Raw genomic sequence first — 24,051 nt, 5'->3', positions numbered from 1 at the left:
ACAAATCCTAGTTTCATGTTAAATGAGTTCAATAACATTAAGAAATAATTGAATGGGGATGTGTCTGATTTTAATATCAGATTTCAGAAAACTATGCATAAGTTGTTTCAAGTTTTAAGGCTGGATGATAATGTTTGTCTGATCACATATATGAATGCATTTGATGCAAAAATGGCATATATCCTTAGAGATAAATATCCTCAAACTCTAAGAGATACATTTAGGATAGTTATAAATGTTGAGGGAAATAGAAGAGCTTCAGGTAAGCTTGGAAGGAGAGAGGATCCTAGATTTTCTAAGAGTGCCAAAGACATAGTTGAAAAGTCTTTAGGGACAAAACCTAAAGAGGAAGAAAGATGGGACAAGGTGCTTAATACCTTGAAGGATTTGAAATTAACTGTGGCAAAAAGTGACAAGGGTTTTGTACCAGAAAAGCCATAGTTTAATAAATTTAATAGACCACCAAGATTGCAGGATTATCCTTACAATACAAATTGGAAGGATGGAAAACCTTTTCTGCAGCAAAAATGCAAACAGGAACAACAAACTCCTGACCCATTGCAGAAACATACAGTGAATATGGTGGAAGACACAACTTGGTGTGTTGCTTGTCAATCACCCCATTCACCTGAATATTATGTTGTAGTACAATTTATTTCTGCCAAGGATGAGACACGTGAAGAAGAGGAAGAAACTTTTGAAGGTGACAATGTTGATTGTCTTATGATTACTTCTTATCTTGGAGAAGTAGAATATTCTTCTGACATTGAAGCTCTGGAATTTGATATAGATAATCAAAGGCAAATAAATGAAACGTATCATCAACAAGTTTTTTTCAATGAAGAGTTATCTATTAATGACCAAATGTGTAATGTTGAACAAGGTGAGAGTTTTGTGTCCTTGAGAAGACCCTCAGATGAAGAAATTGCCAAAATAACGACTGTTATGATAGCTCAGGTAAAAATCAACTATCAATTGAGAAACAAGACTTTGGGTGAAGACCAGGGCAAGCCTTCTGGTTTATTTGTCAAAGAGTTAAAAGATAAAGGCAAAGATGTCAAGGAGGATAAATTAGGAAAAGATGCAATTAAAATTAAGGAGGTCAAGAGAAAGGAGTATTCTAAGAAAGCAGAGGTTGTGAAACCTATTGAAAAAACTTCTTTACCTAAGATGAAGGCAAAGATAGTCGAAAAATTTGCTTCGCTTACTAAAGAAGACTTGAAGAAAACACAAAATATTGAAAGCAACAAACCAAAGAAATATGAAGAACAATCAGGTATGTCACTTGAATTACCAAATTACACGTCTATGGATATGCTTCAGTTGCTTTCTCAAATTACAGTTAAAGTTCCTTTGCAAGAAATGATAAGAATTGAAGAGCATAAGGAGAAAGTCATGTCTTGGGTCAAGGGTGTTTCTCATTATGTAGAAATTGAAAATGAGAATTTGTCTCATGATGTAAAGGAGCGAATGATTAAAAATGAGACAAAGAATAAAGAGTTAAAGGGAATGGTTTCCCAGATTCCCCAAATTTATCTTGAAGATACAGTAGATGAGAGCCCTGACAATGTAGACCCTTTCTTTCTGAGTGTCATTATAAATGGAGGAGTCTTAAAGAATTGTATGATTGATTTTGGGGCTTCAAACAATGTCATGCCAGTAAGGATAATGCAGTCCCTGGGTTTGAAAGTAGATACTCCTCAGAGAAGATGTTACATACTAGGGATTCAAGAGAAGTGCTTGTGATAGGTACTATAAAGGCACTACCTTATAAATTTGTTGCTTTCCCTGAGAAGGAATTAACCATGAGTGTCCTAGTTGTAGGCATTCCACCGCATTATAGGATGTTATTGTCAAGAAAGTGAAGTGCCTCTATGGGTGGAAGTTTGCAGTGTGATTTGTCTTATGCTACATTTTCCATTGATGGTAAAAATGTTAAGGTTAAAAGAGAATCCAAGGTACCATATATGATGGTGCATGCAGAAAAATCTGATGAAGACATGACTTGTTTTGTAGACACGGGAATAAATTCATTCAAGGTTGAAGATTATCCATAGAAGAAAAAGGAACAACCTGCATTATTGGATGAAGAAGTGGAAAAATCATCAGGAGATGATAATTTATGGACTATGTATTTTGGTGGAGCCAGTTCTAAGGAGGGCTCGAGTGCAGGTGCATTATTAATATCACCCCATGGAGAAACTTTTTAATTTTCTTTTACTCTAGCCTTTGCATGTACAAATAATGTTGCAGAATATGAAGTGTTGTTGCTTGGGTTGAGACTATCTGAAAAACATGGGATAAAGAATCTCAAGGTTGTTGGAGATTTAGAGTTAGTCGTATCCCAAATCAAATCTAAATATGAATAAAAAAATAAAAGGTTGAAGTAGTATAGAAATGTTGTATGGGACCAAATTGAGAATTTTGATGCATTTGGTATTGAATGGAAAGAAAGGACCCATAACATAATGGTGGATCTCTTGGAAAATATAGCTCTAAGGCCAAAGGACATTACTTTTGTTGGAATCTCAAAGATTGAGATTCAAACGAGGCCTTCAATCCCTGATAACATTGAAAGCTGGCAGGTTTCTAATGATGATGATGATGATGATATTTTAAGATTTCTACATTGTGTAGATGAATATGAAAATATGGAGATTGATTTTAGTACCTTTGTACAGACAGAGGATGATAAAGAAACAATCTTTGGGAATGAAGTGATTCAACTGAAGAAACAAAATTCCCAGAGGTTTGGTTGTTTTAGAGAGGGTGTTTGATAGTCAGGACAAGACTAAGGTTGTTACTACTACCCCACACCCTGAAGATTTAGAAGAGGTTAACCTTGGGATAGAAGGAGCCCCAAGGAAGGTATATATTGGAAATAAAATGTCACCTAGGGTTAGGAAAATTTGATTGATTTATTAAGAAAATATAAGCATGTTTTTGCTTGGTCATATGATGACCTAAAGGCTTACAGGGAAGATTTATTTCAACATGAGATTCCTTTGAAAGAGAATGTTAAGCCTTTTAGACAAAAGCAGAGGCCTATTAATCCAACATTAGCACCTAAAATGCAAGAGGAGCTAGTCAAGTTAAGAGATGTTGGGATTATAAAACCTATCAAACATTCATCATGGGTGTCTAATTTGGTACTTGTAAGAAAAAAGAATGGAGATATTATATTGTGTGTTGATTTCAAAAATCTGAATATATCCTCATTAAAAGACAATTATTCATTGCCCAATATGGAAGCAATGCTACAAAGGGTAACAAGGTGTGAGCTCTTGTCTATGATGGATGGATTTTTGGGTTACAACCAAGTAATGGTTAAAAAATCAGAATAGTACAAAATAGCATTCACTACACCTTGGGGAACCTATGTTTATATAAGAATGCCTTTTGGTTTAACAAATACAGGAGTGAAATTTCAAAGAGCCATGGATGTCGCATTTTGTGACATTATAAATGTGTTCTTATTGGTATATCAGGATGATTTAACAACTTACTCTAAGAAGGAAAGTGATCACTATGGTCACCTTGAAAAAAAAAATTGATAGAGCTGTTGAATATGGGATATCTTTAAACCCAAAAAAGTGTGCTTTTGGGGTAACTGAAGGTAAGTTGTTGGGTCACATCATTTCAAAAGATGGTGTAAGAATTGACTCAGAGAGGGTAGTAGCAATTGACAAAGTCCCTCAGCCCAGAACAGTGAAAGGTATCCAATCTTTCTTTGGGAAGATTAATTTTCTAAGAAGGTTTGTTACTAATTTCACTAAAATTAGTAGACCTATATCCAAGATGTTGAAGAAATGTGCAAAGATAGAATGGAACGAGGAGCCAATCAAGGCATTCCAAGAGATCAAGAAAGCTATTAAAATTGCACCTGTTTTGAAGACACCTGATTATGGAAAACCTATGCAGATTTTTTCATTTGCATCTTTTCATACTGTTGTTGTTGTATTATTGCAAAAGAATTCAGAAAGTTTTGAACAACCTATAGCATTTTTTAGTAAATATTTGCAAGCTACAGATCTGAAATATGATTTAAATGAGAAGCAATCCTATGCACTAGTGAAGGCAATTAAAGCTTTTAGGAGTTACTTGATGGGAGCAACAGTGGTTACATATGTGCCTAGTTATGCAATCAAAGATATTTTCACACGACTGGAAGTATCAGGAAGAAGATGTCGATGGATCAACAGGATTCAGGAATTTAACATTGATATCCAAATCACTAAGTTGGTGAGAGGACAAGGATTGGTAAAGTTAATGGTCCAGAGTAATTTGGATGCAAATCAAATAAATATTGTGAAAGAAGAGCACAAATCTTGTATCTATGAAATGGATGGCTGTAAATGGTACGATGATATCATATATTATTTACAAAGGATGAAATCTCCTGAAGATGTGAGTGATAATAAAAGGAGGACATTAAAATTACATGCTATCAAATATGCCATTGTTAATGGGAAACTTTGGTGGAGGAACAATGATGGTGTCATGTTAAAGTGTGTTGACCAGGATCAAGCTCAGAAGTTATTGTTTGAATTGCATAGTGGAGTTTGTGGAGAGCATTATATGGCCAAGAAAACTACACACAAAGTATTAAGAGTTGGGTTTTGGTGGCCAACAATTTTCAAGGATGCACATCAACTAGTCAAGAAATGTGATCCATGCCAAACATTTTCAAGAAAATTGAAATTTTCAAGAAATCTGCCATTAAGACCTATAAATGTGCAGGATCCATTTCGACGATGGGGTATAGATTTCATTGGAGAGATAGCATGCAAATCTAGTGGTGCTCATTTTTGGATTTTAGTGGCCACCAATTATTTCACTAAGTGGGTTGAAGCCATACCCACTAGGAAAGAAACAAGTAAGGTGGTAATTGATTTTCTTATAGATAATATATTGACTAGATTTGGATGTCTAGAGAGGATAGTCTCTGATAATTCCATGAGTTTTAGGTCAGAGGAATATGAAAACTTCTGCAACAAATATGGTATCCAAATCCCATATTCATCACCTTACCACCCACAAGGAAATGGGCAAGCTGAATCAACCAATAAAAGTTTGATGAAGATCATTAAAAGAATCCTAGAGAAAAATAAGAAGGCTTGGGATTCAAAGTTGAGATTAGCAGTTTGGGCAGACAGGGTAACAATTAAGAAAGCAATTGGATGTGCATCCTTTGATTTGGTGTATGGTATGTGTGCAAGGTTACCTCAAAACAACCTAATGGAGATGTATAAGTTTGTCCAAACTTATAACAATGATGTAGATGATGATATGCAATTGAGGATTGAGGCTTTAATGGAACTAGATGAAGCTAGAAGAGAAGCCAGCACCAGAAATACAAAGTTACAGATGCGGGTTAAAAACTTGTATCACAAAAGAGCAACTGCAAGGATTTTTCAAGTTAATGATTTGGTTCTGATGTGGAATGCCAGAATAGAGGACAAGGAAAAACATGGAAAGTTTGATGCCATTTGGTTGGGCCCATATCTGATCCAAAGCAAATGGGGAGAAGAGTCATAAATTCTCCAACATATAAATGGTGACACTCTTGAATTGCCTGTTCATGGACAATTGTTGAAGCTCTACTTTTCTTGAAAGTAGTTATTTTCCATGAGCATTAGCTAGGTTTTGTACATAATAGTGTAGTTTCCTTTCTATTGAAGCTACCCTATCCAGGTAATTTCTTTTTGGTCTGCTCTGCAATTGGTCTGCTTCACCAAAAAATTCTGGTTTCTCATCTTATTTCTGTGAAATAAGCATCCCCAACTAGAGCCATTGATAGGACCTAAAATTATGTATTGCAAAATTTTGGTCATTCTGGTTTTATTAAGCCCTTTGTCAAGGTTTCAGGGTTTAGGGTTTTAGGGGTTGTGATTTCTTGATTAAGTCTTGGTATAAAAGAAAATCTTTGGGCCTTTTATGTTTTGTCATTACCTTTTTCCCACTTAAGGTTGAGGGTTGTATTCGTTGGTGGGGCCATTTTATCTCCTAGGTGTTAAATCGCGTTAGACCGGTCTATGAAATTATTTTCCTAAGTCGCATAAAAATTTCCCTATAGTCGGTCTCCTTTTAATATTTGTACATGTGCCCATAATTTTCCTAAGTTCAAAATTCCTAAATATTTTGGTCAGTTGATAAAGATAGGACAGATCTAACGGTCTGTGCTTCCCCGTGGTCGAAAGTGCAAGAATGATAAAGACCACGGCATCACGAGATGATGTCGCGTATGCTCGATAGAGAAAGGTGAGCTGGTGGTTTGACTTTTCAAATGTTTGATGTTATCGGTTCCCAGTGGTTAAAACCTGAGTTACTAGAAATGAATATTTCTACATGTGCTTATATCAAGTGGTAATGTTTTAATTGCGGTCTGAGAAACGATCGAGAGTTAGCGACCTTTGTTAAATGATTGATGCAAATGGAAGGTAAATAGAGGGTGGATCCGATGGTTTCCATGGTCCCCCGATCAAAAGATGCGAGGAAATTATGGACCGCGGCATCACGAGATGATGTCACGTGTCCAAGGCGAGCCAGGGAAAGCCAATGGTGGGGTTGCTAAAGGTTTTGAAATAGGTGATGAGTTGGATGTACCATGTCATGCCAGGGATTGACCGACTTGCCACATTAGATAGTAACTATCAGATTGAAATGGTTTGGTCCATAAGATTTGCCAACCTGGAGGATGATCGATGATCAAGTTTTAAACTTTTCAAATGCAAGTTAAAAGTCATTGTTTCACTCGCGCGAGTAGTAATGGCGGATGAGATGTCTGTGTTTCATTCCAGGTAATAATAAAAGTACTTTTAAAAGTTGTTCTTCATTTGTAAAGGATTTCATAGCGATCCACAAGATATTCCTATTGTTGAAGAAGGTTGAAACGACTCCTTGCAACATAGCATTGCTATCTCTCTGGTGTAATCAAAATAGTAAGTTTGTTTGAGCTCCTTGATCTGTTCTTGAAACAAATTGATGTTATAAATTGTGCATGAAATTATAAGAAAAGAATTTTAATTATTCTAGGGTTAAAAGCTAGAAGAGTGAAATTTTAATTATTCTAGGGTTAAAAGCTAGAAGAGTGAAATTTGTTTAAGTTAATGTTGTAATTTAAATCTCATGTTAGCCCTAGTCTTTTCTTCCTCAATTTGAAGTTATAGTAGAAAACCTTAGTTCAAGAGATGGCTCCCTCATGAAATCATTCAGGATAAATTGATTACATGAAAAGAAATCTCTATGATGATTTCTTGGACCAATTAAAGCCTTTAACAAATGATAAACAACAAGAGCAAAGATTTGCTAGTGGAAAATTCCTAGGGGAAGGGTTAACTGATAAAGCATTCTGCTTGGCGGATGTTAGTGTACCAATGACTGGACTAGAAATGTTCAAATTGTGGTATGGACAGAGGAACTTGCATTCCCCGTTATCCAATCCCTAGCAGTATGATTTACGTAAGTTACTAGTGTCGAGTGTCTTCATGGACGTTGACATACTCAATGTTGTTGCAAACAGATATGACCCTGTCTCAAGGGTTATTAGGGGAAATGAAGGAGAGATTTTGTTGACTATCAGAAGGGAAGAATTCCAGGAGGTTTTTGACCTGTATGAACCATCTGCAAGCCTGGTGTAGGTAGATTTGAATGAGCAAAAAGAAGAGTGCTATAAGATGAGGGAATTCATTAGAAATAATTTCCTTCCAATGCATTTGGCTAGAGTAGGGAATACAACATACCATATCAGTCCTAGCTCAGAAGAGCCATTCCCAATTGGTGCCTTTGCTCCCTACTCTCAAGCTACCTTTTTCTCTATTTGTCAAATATTGAGTTTTAATCCAATTACAGTGATGCCACCTGATTTTATGTACATGGCCATGCAAATTCAGTATCCAGATTATACAATGGTTTCAACTTTGCCCCTTACCTTGAAGAAAAGATTCATGAGGGGTTCAAGGATATTAGAACTGAAGTGGTTGGTGCTAAATTCTTCTGGTATTCCTTACTCATGCATATATTCTTGTTTAGCAATGCAGATGACTTAGTGATGACATCTTGGTTATTGAAGTTTTTGTTGATGATATAATCTTTGGAGGAGAAGATGGTTTCTATAAAGACTTTTCTAACAAAATGCAGCAAGAAATTTTAATATCTATGATTGGAGAGATAAAATTCTTTTTAGGATTGCAGATTTCACAGGCTGATAAAGGTATATTCCTATGTCAATCTAAGTACTTGAAGGAATTACTAAAGAAATTTGGCATGGAAAATTGTATATCAGTAAGCACACCTATGACTACAACTGATAAATTATCTTTCAAGGATGAATCAACACCTGTTAATCTGACTAGATACAAGTCTATGATAGGAGGTTTACTGTATTTGACACAAACAAGACCTGATATTATGAATGCAGTATGTATTGTTGGTTTTTGGTTGAGAAAGGATTTCAGTTACAATTCAAGAATGGTAAATGCAAAATCTTAAACAGAACTCATTTGGAAATTGCAACCGGTAATCAGATTAGAGGTAATATCTTTCATTTGAACAACAATAAGAAAGCATGTTTGATTGCACATATTGATGAAAGTTGGTTATGGTATAAGAGACTTTGTCATGTAAATTTTGATTGCATTGTGAAAATCAGTACTCCTAAGGTGGTAAGAGATTTACCTAAGATTGTTAAACCTCACAATCCAGTATGCAAGGAATGTCAATTTGGAAAGCAAGTTAGAACAACTTTCAAGAGTATTCCAGAGAAGTCTAACAATGTTCTTGATTTAATTCATACCAATTTATGTGGTCCAGCAAGAACTAGAAGTATACAAGCAGATAGGTATTTTATGATAATCATTGATGACTATTCTAGAATGTGTTGGGTTACTTTTCTCAGGGAGAAATCTGAAGCATTTGGGAAATTCAAATTATTCAAGGTGATGGTAGAAAATGAAACCGGCAAGAAAATCAAATGTTTGAGATCAGATCAAGGAGGTGAATTCACATCTAAGGAATTTAATACATTATGTGAAGTGAATGGGATCAGAAGACAGTTATCAACACCCTGGACACCCCAGCAGAATGGAGTTGTGGAAAGGAAAAACAGAACTATCTTGGATGCAGCCAGAAGTATGATATCAGAAGCAAATCTACCCCATATATACTGGAGAGAAGTGGTCAATACAACAGTTTATACATTCAACAGAGTTCACATCAGAGGTGAAACCGATAAGACCCCACATGAACTATGGTTTGGTAATACTCCTACTCTTAAATATTTCAGAATATTTGGAAGTAAATGCTATATTAGAAGAGATCAGTATATTGGCAAATTTGATCCTAGAAGTGATGAAGGAATATTTCTTGGTTATTCATCTAAGAGCAAGGCATACAGATGTTTTAACAAGAGATTGCAGAAAATTGTTGAGAGTGCAAATGTGAAGATTGATGAACCGTTTAGATGAAATTCAAGGTACACAGACTCTGAACCGGAAATAGAGATAATCACAAATGAGCCTACTGTGAATACACCAGTACAGAATGGTGATCCAGTTACACCGGCATCATCTGGAGACTCAACAGTCATTGAAGAACAACAGCAAGTAAAAACACCTCGGTCTGTAAGATTGAATCATTCTGAAGATCAGGTAATTGGAAACAAATTTCAAGGAGTTATGACTAGAGTAAGATTGGCAAATGAAGAGGTATGCCTTATTTCTCAAATTGAACCTACATTAAAAAATGAGGCATCTGAAGATAAATATTGGAACAAATTGAAAGGAATCACACTTGGTCATTAGTTCCCCGGCCTAAAGACAAAAATGTAATTGGACCTAAATGGGTTTTTAGAAATAAACTTAATGAAGATGGTAAAGGAATCAGAAACAAAGAAAGATTAGTGTGTAACGGATATTCACAGAAAGAAGGAATTGATTACAATGAAACCTTTGCACCGATAGCTAGAATTGAGGCAGTCAGACTTTTATGGCTTTTGCAGCACATAAGAACTACAATGTATATCAAATGGATGTTAAATATGCATTTTTGAATGGAGATCTTGAAGAAGAAGTTTATATTGAACAACCTAATGGATTTTCTTTGATAGATAACAAAGACATGGTTTGCAGGTTAAGGAAACCTTTATATGGATTGAAACAAGCTCCTAGAGCTTGGTATGCTAGATTGGACAAATATCTTTTGAAGCTTGGTTACACTAAAGGTAATGTTGACATCAATGTATACTATAAAGTAACTAATTGTAACTCCTTTATCAGCATAATAACAAGATTTGTCTGTATTCTTCTTAAACTTGTATTTCTGATAGTCAAGGTTAGGCTTATATGATCTTTTAGCTTCTTCTCTTAATCTTGCATGTCTATCAGGACATCTAGAAGCCATATAACCAATCTTATTACAATTAAAACATTTAAGGGGTGCTTTATCTTCATACTTACTTCCAGTTGGACCTTTAGGCATTTTCCTTGCAAATAGTGCTTCAAGTTCTTCATTTTCTCTCCTGCTTTCTTCAAGTTCTCTTGCATAGAAGGCTTTCCAATCAAATTTATCAGATAATGATGATGATGTTGCAGATGATGATGATGATTCCTTGAAAGCTAGATCTATCTTGATAGTAGGTTTATTATATTTGACACAAACAAGACCTGATATTATGAATGCAGTATGTATTGTTTCAAGATTTCAGAGTAATCCTAAAGAAAATCATGAATCAACAGTAAAAAGGATTTTTTGGTACCTACAAAGCACTACAAATCTTGGTTTATGGTATCCTAGAGATGAAAATTTTGACCTATGTGCATACACAGATGCTAATTGGGCAGGAGATCTGGATGACAGAAAAAGAACCACTAGTAGAGCATTTTTTCTTGGTAGCAAACTAATTTCACGGTTGAGCAAGAAACAAAGTTGTACAAGTCTATCAACAGCAGAATCAAAATATGTTGTAGCAGCAACAAATTGTACACAGGTATTATGGATCAAACAAATGTTGAAGGACATAAAGGTAAAATGCAAGGAACCTATAACTATTTATTGTGATAATATGGCAGCAATTGATATATCAAAGAAGTCGGTATTCCACTCTAAGACTAAACATGTTTCTATCAAATTCAATTTTCTAAAAGAGAGTGTTGAAGCAAAAGAAGTGAAATTGGTTTATGTGAATACTAAAGAGAAGATTGCAAATATTTTTACAAAACCTTTGCCTAAGGAGACTTTTGAATATCTTAGAGAGCAACTTGGAGTCCTACCCCCACCGGTAGAGACTTAGACAGTTGATGTTTGTCATCAACCAACAGAATTAACAGAGAAATATTTTTTCAGCTTTGATGAGGAGAGCTACTTCTCATGGGGAGTAGCTGGTCTAATAAGTTGGTATTTTGTATTTGAAACTGGTTTTTGTAATGCTTTGGCATTTGATGTCAAAGGGGGAGAGATTGATATGGAAAAACATATTATCCCTTGGGGAGAGATTGTTACTTTGAGGAGAGATTGTTGGAGAGTTTGTTTACTCTCTGTATCTGCATTTTCATTTTAATGATCTCTTTGGGAGATTGTTGGTTTTTGGTTTTTGGCATTTCTATTTTGGCACTTTGATGGTTTTTTTCATCTTGTGTTGCCATCAATGCCAAAAGGGGAGATTGTTGGCATTTTGGATATGTTGATATGGTTTTGTCATTGATGTCAACACCTATCATCACTTGTCAACACTTATCCGCACTTGGAGATCTTTGGTTATGTTCACTAGTAGATTATATTGTTCACCGGCACTTGGAATGACTTGGAGACTACTTGGTTATGTCAAAGACATTATTCGATCACTTGGTTTTGGCAATTTGGTTGTTTTCTTATTCGGGTTTGCATAGTTGTTGTTACCAGCAAATAGGTCCAGGATAAGCATCGACAGACATATTTATTCCAGATCAACACGAAAAATTATGGAGATGATTTATTATTATTGTAAATGCATTGAGCTGACATCATGCATCGGATATTGATTTATTTGTAATTGATTTTATTGTAATATCTTTTAGTGAGCCAACCTATTCAATTGGTCTTAGGTTATGGTATAAATGTAAGATCTCATTTGTGAGATTGATATGTGATTGCGAAAAAGAATTGTAATAAGGTATATGTGAAAATAAGCAGAGCTATACACGCAGACATCATTTGAAGGTTGAAGGAAGGTTTTGTGAAGGCAATCAGAACTAAACCGGTACTGAATCCAGCATATGAAGATGCTATTTTATGCAGTACATTATCATTGGATTTAACCATCCAATTGTAGTCAGTGTGACTCTCATTTTGTGATTGAGTAGTGAGCTCTAGGTAGCTAGTCTTTCTGCATGTGCAGAATCCATATTGTACACCCATACTATCTGCAGTAGTATCATTTGATTGTGGGTAAGGCTTCCCACCGTGGTTTTTCCCCTTACATGGTTTTCACGTACAAATATTTGTGTTATGTGTTGTGAATGTTGTTGTCTTTTTGTTCCATGCATTAATCTTTACCAGTACTGCAATTAGCTGTTAAAATTGTCTACTGACATAAAGTTTGGTTTACTGGTATTAAGCATTAAGTTTTGGTTAAGTTAATTTTGGTTGAATTTATTGGACAATTGATTCACCCCCCCCCCCTCTCAGTTGTCTCCGAGACCTAACACTTAGAGGGTACCATGAACCTCAAAAGGATGATTGATAACCAGGAGAACCCAGTGTAGCTTTGGAGCACATATATGTCTTGGGATAGACAGGAGGCTAGCTTTGTAAGATTTGATAACAGTTTTGCTTCAAAGTTGAGGCAAACGTTAACAGTAAACCCACCAAGAATTCCCAAAGAATTACATGATTTTGTAAGACCCAAAGAGAGGTTACCACTTGTTAGGATTGAGCATAATTGGGGGGATTTTATCCCTTATCCTGTAAGTATTGTTATCAGAATCTACGGTTTCTATGAACAACAACATGTACTGCCTTTCAACGTTCCTCTGAGAATGGATTTTGCTAAGTTAATATGGCAAATAGGATGCATTCATGACAAAGATTTAAAAGGAATGGGTAAAGGAACAATTTTCCTAGATTACACTATCATCCCTTATTTTGTAATTATGAAGGGAGGATATGAACATTTTGATAAAATCTTTGCTCCATATCATTTGGGGGCGAGTATAACTAGACACGGTGATCTTGAGGGGTTCTACAATATTTTCAAAACAAGAATAAAAGGAAGTGTGTTGCCTCATGAGCATAACTTTCTTGAGGATATAATCAGAAATGAATTTGATTTCCTGACTAAGGAATGAAGGAAAGAAAAGTGGATAATCTTCATAAAGTTATGGGCTGCAATCCAAAAGATGGATACAAAATATGACCCATTGAAGATTTTTTCCCCATTTTGTGCCAAGGTCAACTTTGTTATGAACAATTTTGATGAATTAAAGCTGATTTTAAAGGAGAAGATAGCCAAACTTGATGAAGTTCATGGCTAAAAACAGTCAAGCTCACAACCTCCTTTGACTCAGAGAGCAGGTGGCATGGTAGGAAGGAGACCTACTCATGAATATTCTCAAAAAAGAGAAAGAGAAGAAACAAGTGATGAAGAGGAGAGTAGAAATGATAGTGGAAGGTTAGTAAGGAGAAGGGGTAAAAAGATAATGAGTGCAGAGTCTTCCCCTAGAATACAAATCAAGCCTTTTTAAGGAATCAAGATCATTGATCTTCAAGACTCGGATAGAAGTCTTTAGCCATCAATTGTATCATTTTCACCTGTAAGGAAGGATGAAGAACAAGTGGAGGAAGATATGTTCATCACAACAAGTGCGGAAATGCAGCTCGGTGTTCCTCCTTTGTGTCCTAATCTGGAGTTGGATGCAAGAAAGGAGTTGTGTGATAAATTCCTTGAAGATGATACTTTTGTAAGGATCCCAACCTTTCTGCAACTAGTATGGAAGATGAAGATTGAGGAGTAAAAAGGATGAATTATTGAGAAAAAAGCCCAAAGGCCAGATAGATCTGATCAAGAGAACCAAGAAGAAGTAAAGAATGAGATGATGGAAGAATTTAAGGAAATCACTGTTGATGAAGGCAGGAACATTATAAGTTAGGTTGGAATCCTGACTTTACCAGAATGGGACATACAGACGCAGTGGCTTTTGATACAATCAGGAAGTCAAAAGGTCAACATTTCAATTCAGAAGAAGAAGCAAGGTTAGCATTAAAAGGATCAGATTTTGTGGATGATTATGCAACCTTGGCAATATGGGTACTAGAGGAAGGACCTAGAAATCCTAACATCAATGACTTGAACCCCAATTTGAGAGGAAGCCTTATTATAAAAAGAGCATCTGGCACATCAAGTGTAGAGAATACAAAGTTAAATGTTGATGTTGCTAAGTTGGCACATGAGACTGCAAAAAGAGAAGTTTTGGAAAAGGCGGAGCTGATAAGAAAGTTTGATAATCTTTTCAATGATTACAATGCATCTCAGCAAAGGTGTGTGGAGTTGCAAATGAGAGTGCAAGTTTTTGAGTAGGGACAAATAAAGGTTTCCTTTCCTTCACTTACAGGACCATCCGAGCCATCAACATCTAGGTCGTCACCTATGGTCCAGGGAGGAGAAGCAGTTCAACTTGATATAAGTATTGGTCTCCCTGGTATGTCATTAGTCCCATATGATGATGATGATGAGCCTAAAGTTAAAAGATCAACTGAACCAAATTAGTCTCAGTTTTTAGAAAAGATTGTTGAATTAGAAAATAAGCCGAAATAATCAGAAGATCAATCAGTTGGGTAGCAAAAGGATATAGTTAGCTTAGTACTAACTCAGTTGAATGAGAAAGTTGATAGTAGGCTTAACAGTGTTCATGCCTTATATTCTTTGTTATTTAATGCTATTCAAAAATTTGATGATGATAAAGAAGTGGCAATTCCTCTATCTACAAAATGGTTGCAAAGAGGAAATGAGCTCAGAATAATGTCCATGGCCTCTAAGTATCATGCCGAGAGACCACATGCACTCCAGCCAACATATTTGTTGGTAAAATCAATGCAAGAAGCCCAAATTTTATCGGAGAATATAGAAAGAAAGGCAAGGTAATTGATGAAAAGTTCTAGTGAATTGAAACAAACTCTTTTGCCAAATATTGAATATGAAGAAGGGGTAGTCAAGCCTTTACAATCTTGGAAGGAAGAGGCGGAAAGAGTCATCAGTACCCAAGTAGAGCTGATATGTGAAGGGATAAACTTGGATATGCTGGAGGATAGCATGGATAAAATAATTGCCACAGGATCATTTTTTGAAACTTTTGAAAGAGAGACAAACAAAGTAGCCATTAAATATTTTCCATACAGGGCAAAAGATGACGAAGTCATGAGTTTTGATTGGACATCTGATGAAGAATATAGTGCGTGGAATAGTATGTATCTATATGATGAATAAGGTTATAAATAGTTTGTATAATTGTTGTAGTCTTCTAGTGGCAGATATTTTTAACCTGTATAACAGAAACAATGGTAAAATTCATCATGAGTTTTAAAGAAAGCGGCCACAGACTTTGAGCCTGCACAAGCGAAATCAAGGATGAATGTTTGTGTAACAAAATACAGTTGTATGTAATCATTTTGAGATGACAGGTGTCTCCTCTAGCCTGAGGCTTGTTTGCTCCCTTGTTTTTTATAAAAGGGAATTCAGGGCTATGAGACGTGGTTCAAATTTTTTGGTCCCTTGAGTGTTCCGAATTTCTACTTCTAATTGCAAAGTTTAGGTGAAAAAAAAGTTGAAAAGGGTCATTTTGCAGAGCAAAATAGAAAGAGTCTTATGTCTGTAATTCTATAGGTTCTTGAAGGAGTTATGTATGAATTGTATCCTTACAAGATAGCCGAATTATCCAATAGAAATATAATTCAAACTCATTTCACTTTGGTGTATTGTTCTATCATGTTTTGAATGTGTATTATCAAGGATTTTATAATTCATTGCACTATTGTGGTATATGCATTCTCTGTTAATGCTTTAGTCACAGGGGCTAATTAAATGCTTGAGTAGAATTGCAGAGTGGTAGGGATATTTGTAGGGATTTTGATAAGTAGTTCTGGGTTGGGGTTGAAAATATGATGTATTGAAAGGCAATATTTTCTTAGGTATATATGTTAGATAAATTCTATCGGAATGCATTTTATGCAGTATGGATTCATGTACCTAATGGAATAAGACACTGATCATAGCTAGGTGAATGCCTTGGTGTTGATTTTTTGTTCGGAATCACCACTTATTTGCTATAACCTATTGAATATCAGATTATTTTATGTTAGAGTTATCTTTTATTAGCTAATAATTATTTATTTAATTATTAGTCTATTATACTCTATGCTTAAGCTAAACTTAGGAATCTTATAATTCTTTAGGGTTTTCTCCTTTAGGGTTTCGAGTATCCTCTTATATGGATTCTCTCTTTGTATTTTCATAACAACTATAATTATTGAATTGCATTCTTGTGGCACAATCAATATGACTTTTCTTTTCTAGATATTTGAATTCTGGTCTCCATATCTTTTTTGCTTCCCTCCTTCTGTGACAGGTTTGCATGCAAGTGATCTTTGGGAGCTGTAGAGTTTATTTTTTCTCAACTCAAATATGGTATCAGAGCTCCAGTTCTGCATGACCCTGTTCTCTTCATGAGATATTTCGAGTCTTGTTCTTCAAATCTGTGCATTCAAGGGTTTGTGCAGTTGATTTTTTCCATTTCTGGGGGTAGCTGATTTTTTGGTACATTTTGGTGCCAAACGGACCTCATAGTTGGATTCAGAAGGCTGATTCCATGAATTTTGATATATAGTTTGCCTATTTTCGATGACAGGGGCATCTAGGAAATGTTTTTTTATTGGCACATTTTTCAAGGCACTAAAATACGTACAGTTGTCCTTGCAAATGTGTCAAAAAAAAAAAACCCTCTTTATGCCCTAAAAGAGGGGTTTTTTTCTTTTGGTCGTAGCTTGGTCATACGGAGGCACTTTTTCAAAAACCTTATATCATCGGAAAGCTCTTTCTGAGCTCTATCCATATCTAGAGGTTTGAACTTTTAATTTTTCTTTTTTGATGGCATTTTTTCTATCAAAGCTAGAGGTTTTTTTTGCACTCCAAGAGACATAACTTGAGCATCCGAACTCTGTTTTTCAAAAAATTTATATCGTTGGAAATCTTGTTCTGTGTTCTTTCCATTCATATGATTTTTCTTTCCAAATTCTCCTCCAGTTATATTTTATTTAGTTTTTTTCTTTTGAGCACTGGTGAATATCATGGGTGTTTCAGGTCCTAGGATCCCTTTCTTTGAGTAGAATGTCTCATCTTTGGTTGTTCTTTCTATTTCCAGTCCTCTGTCTCTTCTTATCATTGTAACATTTTATTTATGTAAACACACTGAGATAAAATGCCACCATGCATTGTATACTTGGGATCTTGCACATCTTGTGCCTTATTGTACATGCACTACTTATAAAGTGCCATGGGGGGGTTGAATTTTGGTTTTGTTTTCCATCTACCTTTGTCACGTGAGTGTTCCTTCCATGATATTATCCTCATGATGTGTGTCAAGTGAGTGTTCCTTCCACGACACTATGTACTTTCTCTGCACCTTTGATGTTCCTAGTTCTTCGTCATGCAGTTCTTGTTGGCCATTCTTTTCAGTGTACATGTCCCTCTCCCTTTTCAGCATTATGGTGAGGTTTTCCATGTTGTTCTAATGTTTCCTTAGTTTGATTGATCAGCTCTTCAGGCTTTGGTGTTTCATGTCATATGTATCTTCAAGTTCGGTTGTTTGCCTATGTTTGTCATCTGATTTGAGTAGTGTCATTTGAGGGAACTCATGCAAATTATAGTCTTCTCTACCTGGTCATGTTCTATTTCAGTGGAGGTTCTTCAGATCAGCAATTACTCTTCGACAGTGTTTGCAGCTATTTCATGCTTCAATGGTGTTCTTCATTTTCTTTTTTTGTTTCTATCTTTTGGAACACTCTTGTTTGTGTTGGTATTATGGATGTGTTGCATTTATTTTGTCATTGATGTCAACACTTATCCTTCTGGAGATCATTGGTTGTGTTGAACCGATACACCGACAGGTTCACTGACTTATGCACAGTCACCAGTATATTGTTCATCGGTGGGTTATATTGTACATCGGCACTGAAGATGAGTCGTTATCATCTAGAGATCACTTGGTTATGTCGAAGACATGGTTTGGACACTTGGTTTTGGTATTTTGGTTATTGATCTAATTAGGTTGACATATTTATTGTTACCGGCAAATTGGTCTACTTATGGACCAACATGCATTATCTATCTTAGATCAGCACGACATGTTATGAAGATGATTTAATTAAATTGAATATTGTTGTAAATGTATTGAACCGACGTGATGCATCGCATCTTGACTTATTTGTAATTGGTTTAATTGTAACATTCTTGGTAAGTCGACCTACACATTTGTCCTAGGTTTTGGTATATATGTAAGATCTCATTTGTGAGATGAAGTGTAAAGTGTGGAAGTGTGGTATGGTATCATGGTATGTGCAAATATTGAAGACCATATGAGTAGACCATAGAGAAGGTTCAAAGAAGGTTTGAATGTGATTATCAGAGCTTAATCGGTGTTGAATCTAGCATTGGAGATGCTACTTTGAGTAGTACATTATCATTGGATTTAACCATCCAATTGTAGTTAGTGTGACTCTTATTTTGTGATTGGGCAGTGAGCTCTAGGCAGTTGGCCTTTTTGCATGTGCAGACCCCATTTGTATACACATACTATCTGCAGTAGTATCATCTGATTGTGGGTAGGGTCTCCCACCGTGGGTTTTACCCTTACAGGGTTTCCACGTACAAATCTATGTGTTATGTGCTGTGGATGTTGTTTCTCTTTCTGTTCTATTCATTAAGTTTCACTAGTATTAATATTAACTGCTAATCTGTCAACCAACATTAAGTTTGGTTTACCGGTATTAAGTATCAAGTTTGATTAAGTTATATTTGGGTTGAAATTAATTGACAACTGATTCACCCCCCCTCTCAATTGCCTCTAGGTCCTAACAATTGCTATCAAAGCTATGTCCTCTCTTTGCAGAAGTTTAACAGCTTGAGGAGATTCTATGGCAACTAACTTTTTCAAGAAGGACAGTCCAAAACTTGATGGAGCTAACTATGGTATATGGAAGATTATAATGGAGACACATCTGAATTGCATTGGAAGAGACATATGGGATGTTCCAAAGGATGGCTATGTTGCTCCTTTATTGAATCAACCTCATCCACCAACATTGGCTAAGGATCAAGAAAATGATTGCAAAACAAGAGAAGCACTTTTGAGTGCATTATCAGATCATTAAATCATGGGACTATCGGACTGATCTGCTAAAGCTATTTGGGATAAATTAGAGACATTGAATGAAGGAGATACCACTGTCAAAGTTTCAAAACTAGAATGCTTCCAGGTCAGGTATGAAAATCTGAAAATGGAAGAAGATGAAAGAATTTTTACTTTTATGGAAAGGGTAAATGAAATTGTTTTGGGAATACAATGTTGTGGAGGTTCCTTAGGTGAAGATGAGATTGTTTCTTAAGTTTTAAGAGCATTGCCACCGACATAAAAGATGAAAGTAACTGCTATTAATGAGTTGAGAACAATGCCTAATAAATCAGTATCTAGAGATACCTTGGTTGGAAAGCTTTCAGCATTTGAGCTTGAGGAATTTGGTTCTGTTGCTACAATTAAGACAGATTTAGCCTTCAAAGCATCATCATCTGCAGCATCATCATCATCATTTGACAAATCTGATTAGAAAGCACTTTATGCAAGAGAACTTGAAGATATTAGGAGGGAAAATGAAGAATTGGAAAAACTTGAAGCACTATTTGAAAGGAAAATACCTAAAGGTCCTATTGGAAGTAAGTAAAGCACCATTTAAATGTTTTAACTGCAATAAAGTTGGTCATATGGAATCTAGATGTCCTGATAGACATGCAAGATTGAGAGAAGAAGCTAAAAGGACGTATAAACCTAACCCTGAATATCAGAGATATAGATTTAAGAAGAATAGAGACAAATCATATTACTATGCTGATGAAGGAGTTACTGATGATTCAGATGAAGAATCGGTAGACAATGAATGTGCTTTTGTCTAATAAAAGAAGATCAACGGAAACCTACTATTCCATCGATAGAGTAGGCCCTAGCAGTTAAAATTGAAGAAAAGGATGAATGGATTATAGATTCCGGATGTTCACATCATATGACTGGTGATAAAAATAAATTATTATCTTTTTAGGAATACAATGGAGGTCTAGTAAGATTTGGGGATGATAAAGCTTGTTTGATCAAAGGAAAATGCACTATATCTTTTGATGGTAAGCACAACACTGACAACGTTTATTATGTTGAAGGTTTGAAGCATAATCTTTTGAGTGTTGATCAATTAGTTGAAAAGGTATTTCAGTTATAGTTCAAGAATGGTAAATGCAAAATCATGAATAGAACTGGTTTGGAGATTGCAACCGGTAATCAAACTAGAGGTAATATCTTTCATTTGAATAACAGTGAAAATGCATGCTTGATTGCACATATTGATGAAAGTTGGTTATGGCATAAAAGACTTTGTCATGAGAATTTTGATTGCGTTATAAATATTAGTTCATCTAAGGCAGTAAGGGGTTTACCTAAGATTGTAAAACCTCATAATCCGGTATGTAAGGAATGTCAAATGTGAAAGCAAGTTAGAACAACTCTTAAGAGTATTTATGAGAAATCCAATAATGTTCTTGATTTAATCCATACTGACTTGTGTGGTCCAGCAAGAACAAGAAGTCTACAGGGAGATAGATACTTTATGCTAATCATTGATGATTATTCTAGAATATGTTGGGTTACTTTTCTCAGGGAGAAATCAGAAACTTTTGGGAAATTCAAACTATTCAAGGCAATGGTAGAGAATGAAACCGGTAAGAAAATCAAATGTTTGAGATCAAATCAAGGAGGTGAATTTACATCTAAGGAGTTTAATATATTTTGTGAAGTGAATGGAATTAGAAGACAACTATCAGCACCCTGGACACCTCAGCAAAATGGAGTTGTGGAAAGGAAGAACAAAACTATTCTGGATGCAGCTAGAAGCATGATATTAGAAGCAAATCTACCTCATGTGTATTGGAGAGAAGCAGTGAATATAGCGGTTTACACTTTTAACAGAGTTCACATCAAAGGTGAAACCGGTAAGACCCCTTATGAACTATGGTTTGGTAATACTCCTACTCTTAAATACTTCAGAATATTTGGAAGCAAATGTTACATTGGGAGAGATGAGTATATTGGTAAATTTGATCCTAGAAGTGATGAAGGAATATTTCTTGCTTATTCATCTAAGAGAAAAGCATATAGATGTTTTAATAAAAGATTGCAGAAAATCATTGAGAGTGCAAATGTGAAGATAGATGAACAATTTAGAGGAAATTTAAGGTCTATAGATTCTGAACCGACAGTGGAGATGATCATAAATGAACCTATACAGAGTGCACTGGTATAGAATGTGGATCTAGACACACCGACATCATCAGAGAATTCCACAATGACTGAAGAACAGCAGCAAGTGAACACACCCAGGTATGTAAGATTGAATCACTCTGAAAGTCAGATAATTGGGAACAAGTATCAAGGTGTTATGACAAGAGGAAGCCTGGCAAATGAAGAGGTGTGTTTAATTTCTCAAATTGAACCAACATCTATTATTGAGGCATGTGAAGATAAACATTGGATTAAAGCTATGGAAGATGAATTAGAACAAATTGAAAAGAACAATACATGGACATTGGTTCCCCGGCCTAAAGAAAAAAATGTAATTGGAACTAAATGGGTCTTCAGAAATAAAATTAATGAAGATGGTAAGGTAATCAGAAACAAATCAAGATTAGTGTGTAAAGGATATTCACAGAAAGAGGGAATTGATTACAATGAAATCTTTGCACCGGTAGCTAGAATTGAGGCACTCGGATTATTTCTTGCATTCGCAGCTCACAAGAACAATAAAGTATATCAAATGGATGTAAAATGTGCATTTCTGAATAGTGATCTTGAAGAGGAAGTTTACATTGAACAACCTAATGGATTTTCATTGACAAATGATAAAAATATGGTTTGCAGATTAAGGAAAGCTTTGTATGGATTGAAGCAAGCTCCTAGAGCTTGGTATGTTGGATTGGACAAATATCTTTTGAAGCTTGGTTACACTAAAGGTAATGCTGATAGCAACTTATATTTCAAAGTGACTAATGAAGACATCTTAGTTATTGAAGTTTTTGTTGATGATATCTGATGCCCTGCAAAATGGACAAGGTTAGTCTATGATAACAAACACACACAAGACAAGAAACTGTTAGTGTTAGTCAATCAAAGAACTAATCTAAATAGGCATACCAAGAGAGACACTAAAAACATGAAAGCATATCTAACTAAAGAAGCAAATATGATGAGGCATCTCCAAATACCTCCTAACATGCTCTTAGCTCTTTCTCCCTTGTTCCTCTCCTCTCCAAGTTCCAAAATAGTGTAGCTCTCAGCAGCTTTTTGCACTATGGATGCTTATGGAGGATTGAGATTGTAATATTGTGCTTCAAATGTGAAATGAAAAGCTAATACTATGCTATTGATGCTAAAAATGATTGATTTTATCAAAAAGACAAGATATTAGTTAATTATGCTAAAAATGCTCTTTTAAAATGCCTATAGCTTAAATGCATACAAGTTTTCACGATCTGGATTATGAAGAAATGGGCTCTATTTATAAGAAAAATGGAGCAATGGATGGTTGAGATTGAGTAATCTCAACAAGGGTCATGATTGAATGATTTCAAATCCATGTGAGGGCTTTCAACCCAATCCTAGGATGACAAGTGTCAATGTGAGATAGGTTGAGAGGGGAGGGAATAAGCATTAAATGCTTGATATGACCTTGGGATTTAGACTCAATGTTGGTTGAATGAATAAACTCTTTATTCAAAGAATAAAGTTTTTATCCAATGGATAAATTCTTGTGCAAATGTGAAATGGATGAATATGGTCAAAAACAATAAATGTTTGGGGGGACAAGTTTGAAATAACCATAAATGGTTATGTAAGAGCCATAAATGGTCATGTAAGAGCCATTAGTGGTCTTGGAAGACTTTGGGGGTTAATTTGTTGAACACACAAAGCATTAAATGATTTTCAAAGACTTTGGAGTCTTTGAGAAGTGACTCCATTTTGCTTAGGAATGTGACAATAATTAGGAGATGGATTAGGCTAATTAGGAAGGGGTTAGAAGAATCTAGAAGGGATTTAGATTTTGCAAGTGGATTTGATGGGTGAGGGAAAATAGGATTTTATTAAATAAAAATTTATTTATTTCAATAAATGTGTGCAAGTTGCATTTGTAGGAAAATGCAAGTGGGGGGGGGATAATGATTTAAATAAATGTTTTATTTAATTTATTTAGAAGAGGAAAAGAGGATTTTAATTAAATAAATATATTTTATTTATTTAATTGATTGGAATTTGCTTTAATGAATTAATTAAAATAAATTGAATAATTTATTTAATTAATAGAAGAATGTTTGGAGATGAATTAATTAAATATTTATTTAATTAACTGATGGCTAGTGGATTTTTAATCAAATAAATAGCGAATATTTATTTAGTTAAGCTGGACAGATTTGTGTGACTACATTTGCCCCTCTTTGAGACGATGCAGTTTATCGTGTCATTTCAAAGAAAGAAAAACTGGTGTGAAGAAATGCCCCATAAAATATAAATTTAATGGGTGGTATGCCCCCTCGAGAGATGGGCCAATTTTTTTTGAAAAATCAGGCGAGCTCTCGAAAAAGAATAAAAATTGGCAGGGTGGTAGAGGAGAAGGAGTTAGTTATACTGGTGAAAAATAGAAGAAATCGGGGATAACAAGGAGAAATGGGGGGCACGGGAAGTTCACGGGGACCATGACGATGAGCGGGGAGAAGTTACG

The 24,051-nt window shown here is 35.3% G+C and overlaps 1 protein-coding gene across 1 annotated transcript in view; it reads left to right on the top strand.

The window, feature by feature from the left end:
• Positions 1 to 3,798: 3,798 nt before the first annotated feature.
• Positions 3,799 to 24,051, top strand: part of LOC131063058 (uncharacterized) — a 45,776-nt gene continuing 25,523 nt past the window's right edge. The window contains exon 1 of the mRNA XM_057996833.1: positions 3,799 to 4,876. Within this exon, the coding sequence (XP_057852816.1) occupies positions 3,799 to 4,876 (1,078 nt within the window). The remainder of the gene's footprint in view (positions 4,877 to 24,051) is intronic.

Source organism: Cryptomeria japonica, chromosome 11, assembly GCF_030272615.1.
Source record: "Cryptomeria japonica chromosome 11, Sugi_1.0, whole genome shotgun sequence".
Taxonomy (NCBI): Eukaryota; Viridiplantae; Streptophyta; class Pinopsida; order Cupressales; family Cupressaceae; genus Cryptomeria; species Cryptomeria japonica.
This window is presented reverse-complemented; position numbering and strand designations above follow the sequence as displayed.